Here is a 6,628-nt window from a genome sequence, read left to right on the forward strand (position 1 = left end):
TTATTGAGTGATATTAATTGAGAGAGCATTTTAGTTATTTCTGCTGTTTGAGATGAAGGCGTGTGTTTAGAGACTATTGATAGAATAGCTGCTTTGGAGTCTAACAATATAACTGCATTTTTAAATTTATTGATGTGGCATGGAAGATTCCTGAGACTTTCACTTATTGCAATGATTCCACCATCAAAACTTGTTGTTCCATATCCAAGAGATCAATAAAGTGAGAAGAGACAGCACGTAACACCTGCACCGGCACCTTGTTTTCTGGAGATCAAGGATCCGTCGGTGTATAAATGAAGCTAGTTTTGTGGAGGGTACCTAATATTAATTGTCTCTAAAGACAATTGTTTCAGTATTTCAGTGTTACTTCTGATTTCAGTATTTCTTCTGTTAAATTTAGATTATATTATATATTTAATAGAGTTAAAGGGTTTGGTTTAATTTGTAAGTTTTCTTTTAAATTCAGGATATTGATTTTCTGTTTTAATTCTCAAATAATGGATATGAAACTTTTTTGAGTTTTCGATCTACATAGAGGACTGTATGAATGCCAATTGTTTCCTGGTAATCTGATAAGTTTTTCATATTGAATCAGTGCTTTTTCTTCTATTGTAATTTTGATGCTGTTAATATTAGTGAGGAATCTCATAGAATCTATTGAAGTTGTTTTGATTCCACCAGTAATGAGTCTGAGAAGTTGAAGTCTAAGTATGTAGATTTAATAAATCTTTCCACAGAGTAATACGTAGATTTAGTAACAGGTCTGTAAGTAGCAGTGCTGCCCTTCTTTGCTAAAGCACAAGGAGAAATGTAACATCTTTGAATCGACTGACTGTACTTTACTATCACGCAAAACACCATCTGATGTCAGTTGAAGTTGTTGGACTTATGCAGAGCACTATCCTTAATTTATTTGCTACATTTTGTAGGGATAACACCTTTATTAAGAAAATGGCTCTCTTTGTAATAAAAGGATCATTGCTAATTTTAACAAATCATCTGTATGGCATTTAACTTTTGTATAACTCGATATAATGTCAATGTATCATTTTGGCTTATTTTAAAATTTATAACTCTTTTTTTTAACTAGTTGTAAATTATGTTCAAATCATCATTATTTCTGTACCTTTTATTTTTTGTATTTTTTGTAAATAACTCTTGAAGCAGCATCTTTCAATAAATTCTTTATTATTTCTTGTATTCAATTTCATTCTATTATCCTGGCCTGTTGCATTGTGTTCTAGTGTTTTTTGTCCTGTTATACTTCTGTATGTGTACTTATTTATCAGCAGTACATTTGGTTATTTACAGGAGATTTTATTTGTGTCTTTCAGGTTTTGGGTTCACTTAAGCAAAAGATAGATCAGTACCTGTCTCGGCAACAATGTATCGAGGAGTTGGTGTCTCAGGCCCAAGACTTCTTGGTGGGTCGCGAAGACAAGTTGGTCAATGCAAGGAAGCATGCACTGGAAGCATTAAATCCTAACCTTGCCCTCCATAATCCAAACATCAATAATGGCAATAGTGTCAGCAATACAAGCAGTAGAAGAAGCTCTTTGTCTAGTGACCCATTCTCAAGAGGTATGTTGTTTTACAATTGATTTCTTTGTTAATAGCTCCGGCTACAAGAAGCAAGACTTGGATTTGATACATTTCTGTCAGTTCTAACTCTGATTTAGACTGTTGATCACATCCACATTCTGCGTTTTTTAATTTTTGCACTTTTTGAAGTTCACATTTAGTAAGAAAGGAGCTTTTTTTTTCTTTGCGGGATTGTTTACATGAAAATAAATTTACTAAAGATATTATTAATTGGTCCAACAGAATAATATCTGTTATAATGACAATTAATATTTGAGGAGAAAAATTCGCTCCGGCGCTGGGGATCGAACCCGGGTCCTTGGTTCTACATACCAAGCACTCTGACCACTCAAATATTGTCATTATAACAGATATTATTCTGTTGGGACAATTAATAACATCTTTAGTAAATTCGTCTAGCTAGCAGTGCATGACTCTGTACAGATTGCTGTGCACTTTACTGTGGAATCCCGGCAATTAGTCACTCAGCTGAGTGCGCTCCTTGTATAATGGCAATTGACTTGGAATATAAATGTCAACGCATATGCCCAACTTGGAGTCAGGCCACAAAAGGGAAACACTGTAGGGGAAGAGTTCGATCCGGTGCTGTGGATTGAATTCGGTGTAGCTCAGTGGTCAGAGTGCTTGGTACGTAAAACCAAGGATCTGGGTTCGATCCCCGGCGCTGGAGCGAATTTTTCTCCTCAAATATTAATTGAAAATAAATTGTCATAATTTTAATATTATAATATTTACGTAAATTTGGTATCCCTACTCTTTTCAGCTAACACAGTATGTGATAGAATACTGGTCTTGTATTCAAATCATTGTCATTTCATTGATACATATACAGGGTGGAATCGAATTGAAACAACCTTCCAGATTGAAAGAAACATTAGGGTACACTTAAATGAATAGAAAACTTATATTACGTTTTGTGATTAAATGTACAGTTAATTAGAAAATTAAGTTTGAAGTGGTAGGTCAATCCATTATATATAAAAAAACTCAGGAGGAGTGAATACATCTTATTGTTTTTCTTTTTATACGTGGTTAAATCTTTAAAATTGGTACCCTCTAGGAAAATTTGTTTATTGTACTTTCAAAAAAAAAAAAAAAAAGGTATTTATGTCAAAACTGAAGAAATAAGGAACGAATAGAATGTATATTCCATATTTCATGAAATCAGTGAGTATAACCTGGAAGGAACATGTACTAAGAATGAATGCAGAAAGATTACCAAAAGAAATTTCAATTTATAATCCAAACAGGAATTGAATGTTGATAGACCACATTTGAAAAATGAAGTGATTTCTGAGATCAGAATAGAAATACATTTTCTAAGATAGAAGAGGAGGAGGAGGAGGCGGCGGCGGCGGATGATGATGATGATGATGATGATGTTGATGATATCGATATCCTTTCTGTATCTTAGATCCATTTTCGCTTGGTGATCTGCAGACATTGTGTACAAATTGTAAAATGATCAATAGCTTTGATAGAAGGTGTTCCACTGTAGTTGAACCATGGCATAGTTATCTTGCGCAGGTTTCATGAGCAGCAGCACATGGAAATCTTACGGAGTAGACGCATTTTCGTTCACAGTGCATCCATCCAAGGTCATGCTTAAATCATTGTGGAACAGCTTCTACATTTCTTCTGGACGGATATTTGAATATAGTGATACTTAGATGTATGTCCCTATAATTTAAAAAGATGCTGTGAACTGAATAAATCAGATTCTATAGCATCAAGTTGTTTCTATAATTTTTTCTTCACTTTTCCCCCTTCCCAGGAGAACCAAAAAGACGAAGCTTCTCTTCAGCATTGTCATCAGTGTTCCGGCGTGCTCAACCTCAGACAATTCGAGAAAGTCAGTTGGAAAATACAGGACCTGGTCCTGGTCAATATAGGTGAGACAGTTTAACTCTAAAACTATGTAGGCTATCTTTAAATATAGTCAGTTGGTTGATTTCCTGTTATGGTCAATTACCATATTTACTCGCATATTAGACACCATCGCATAATGCACACACCTCAATTTTTTACATTAATATATGGGGGGGGGGGGGATTTCCTGCATAATGTATGCATTACATTTTCAATGACTAGCCGACTTGTGGTAACATACAATCTACAATCTGTGCTACATCTTTTATTAATTTCGTATGTTATATCCTTCACATTATTACTGCTCATAAGTGTTCAATATATCGATGTTCCCAAAGTTGTACAATCGATCATTCTCAATACGAGGTCTGTCTAAAAAGTATCCGACCTTAATTTTTCCCGCGTAAAGTTGTGATTCTAAGGCGGCGCCACTGTGCATGGTGGAAGGAGGAACTGTAATGCGCATGCTTGAATTTTTTCACCGCATTCGCTTGTGCCAGTCACTGGCTGGTGGTCGCCAAGTAAGGTGCTGTTCTAGGTGTTTGTCGGATTTAGTTTTCTCGCAAGATGACTGAACGAATTGAGCAAAGATACTGCATCAAATTTTGTCAAAAGCTTGGTGATTCTCAAAGTCAAACAATTTGTAAGATTCAGCAGGTGTTTGGGGAAGATGCGATGGGTGTAACACAAATTAAGGAGTGGTTCAACCGATTCAAAGATGGCCGCACATCAGCGGAGAGTGAGCAGCGTTGTGGCAGGCCCCAAACTGCTCGGAGTGCAGCTGTTGTTGAGAGGGTGCGAAATTTGGTGATGGCAGATCGTCGTTTGACCGTGCGGGAGATTGCCGAAGAGGTTGGAGTGAGTAAAGATTCTGCACATGCAATTTTGTGTGATGATTTGAACATGAACCGAGTGGCTGCGAAATTCGTGCCGAAGTTGTTGTCCCCGGAACAAAAAGACCTCCGTCGTGACGTTGCACAGGACCTTCTGGACACCGCCAACACTGATCCTGGGTTTCTGAACACCGTGATAACTGGAGATGAGTCATGGGTGTACGGGTACGACCCAGGAACAAAAAGACAGTCGTCGCAATGGAAGCATCCCGAGTCTCCAAGGCCGAAGAAAGCGCGGCAGGTGCGAAGCAAAATCAAGGTGATGCTGACTGTTTTCTTTGATGTCCGTGGAATTGTGCATCACGAATACGCACCGGAAGGACAAATGGTGACAAAGGAGTACTATCACGATGTTCTCTGGCGACTCCGTGATGCAGTTCGGCGCAAAAGACCAGACATGTGGACGGCGAACAACTGGCACTTGCATCACGACAACGCCCCCGCACATTCATCCCAATTGATACACACTTTCTTGGCCAAACATGGAATTACAACCGTTCACCAACCTCCCTACTCTCCAGACCTGGCTCCTTGCGACTTCTGGTTGTTTCCAAAATTGAAGACACCACTGAAAGGATCCCATTTTGAGAGTAGAGAAGAGATAATGCGGAATGCGACGACGGAGCTGAACACCATTCCAAAAGAAGACTTCCAGAGGAGTTTCCGGCAGTGGAAGGATCGGTGGGCTAAGTGTGTGCAAGCACAAGGGGCCTACATTGAAGGGGATTAGGGTCCCAACCCTGTCAGGTATTTGAAATATTTTTTCTGGCTAAAGGTCGGATACTTTTTAGACAGACCTCGTATACTTGAATGTCCAATGTCGAAGTCAGTTGTGATTATCACGTGGGATGTTAGGTAGTTATGATTTTTTTCCTCGCATATAATACGCACTCTGAATTTTTAATCCAAAAATTGTGGGAAAAAAAGTGCGTCTATTAAGCAAGTAAATAAGTAAGTCCTTTCTGAAATTCTGCTGTACTCATAGAATTATCTTCCATTTCGGAGGCTGCAGGCCTTTGTGAAGCAGATGTCATGCTTATGATGGAAAATAATACCAATGATAATAACTACTGGAAATTATTTTTGACATAACGAGAAATGATCTGTAAATTTTGTAGGCTCTTATACTTTCTTGAAATTCTTTACCTAGCACCACTGACTTTACTTCCTTTATATTAATTGATTCTAAAAAATTATCAGAAATGTGATTGAATTACGGTCTAACATTTTAATTATTTTTGTAGTAGTACTAATAATAATAATAATAATATATATATATTTGTAATTATTGTCGTAACGTCAATACACAGTAATATAACCCAGCAAAGCAAACTTTGGACACTGAAAATATTGTGCAACAACAATGTTGTAACATTATCTCATCATAACAAACAGACACTTGGTCAACTGTAGTGTCCTGACCTACAAGGCCAAGTCAGAAGTTCACCTTGCCAGGTTATAAAAATTATTACAAATAAAAGGTAAGATAGTAACTAAACATAATAAAACAACAATAAGAGTAATAAATGAAATGTTACTTTCAAATTTTTATTTAAGAGATTACGATCACATAAACAAAATAAATAATATTCACTAAAATATAATGAAACATTTTAAAATTGGAATAATGATGTAACTTGCCTCGCGCTGTAGTGTCATGGCCTGAGGCATCATGCCTGAGACTAGTGTTGGAATGCATGCTGGTTCGAGACCCCTTGGGAAGGGAATTTTTTCATGAAATTTCGGTCAGTGTATGGGACCAATACCCACCTAACATCGTGATGAATTTGGGGAGCTATGAGAGATAGCAAAATCCATTTACAAAAACCAGTTGGAGCAGCTGGGGGGATCATCGTGCTAACCACACAATACCTCCATTCTGGTTGGAGATTGTTCACCTCTCTGAGCCATGTGGATGTGAGGTCAGCAGCCAGCTGGTCAGCCTTCCCCCTTCGTGGTCTGTTACACCACGGATTTATTTTAATGATTTAACCTAATTACGAATTTGAGTGGAAAATAAATATTAGCAGGGATCTTAAAAGCAACAATAGTGTTTACAATATGTTTGGTATTTCTGTTGTTTATGTATCAAAGTCCCCATGAAATGATAAATCTGGTATATAAAGATTTACTGGTCTTTCTAATGAATACCATTGTACACTCTTCTTCTTTCCTTCAAGTGTTAGGCCCTATGGCCTCTTACAATCTCACCATTGAATTTTCACCTAATGCTTCATTGGATGACGTAGGGATCTCCTCCTGTT

General features: G+C 37.3%; 1 protein-coding gene across 2 annotated transcripts in view; it reads left to right on the plus strand.

Annotated features, from left to right (window-relative positions):
• Window positions 1-6,628, plus strand: part of LOC138698428 (FHIP family protein CG3558-like) — a 72,304-nt gene that overhangs the window by 50,126 nt on the left and 15,550 nt on the right. For both annotated transcript variants that reach the window (XM_069824320.1, XM_069824321.1), the window contains 2 exons: window positions 1,335-1,581; window positions 3,377-3,494. In XM_069824320.1, coding sequence (XP_069680421.1) covers window positions 1,335-1,581; window positions 3,377-3,494 — 365 coding nt within the window. The remainder of the gene's footprint in view (window positions 1-1,334; window positions 1,582-3,376; window positions 3,495-6,628) is intronic.

Source organism: Periplaneta americana, chromosome 4 (assembly GCF_040183065.1).
Source record: "Periplaneta americana isolate PAMFEO1 chromosome 4, P.americana_PAMFEO1_priV1, whole genome shotgun sequence".
Classification (NCBI taxonomy): domain Eukaryota; kingdom Metazoa; phylum Arthropoda; class Insecta; order Blattodea; family Blattidae; genus Periplaneta; species Periplaneta americana.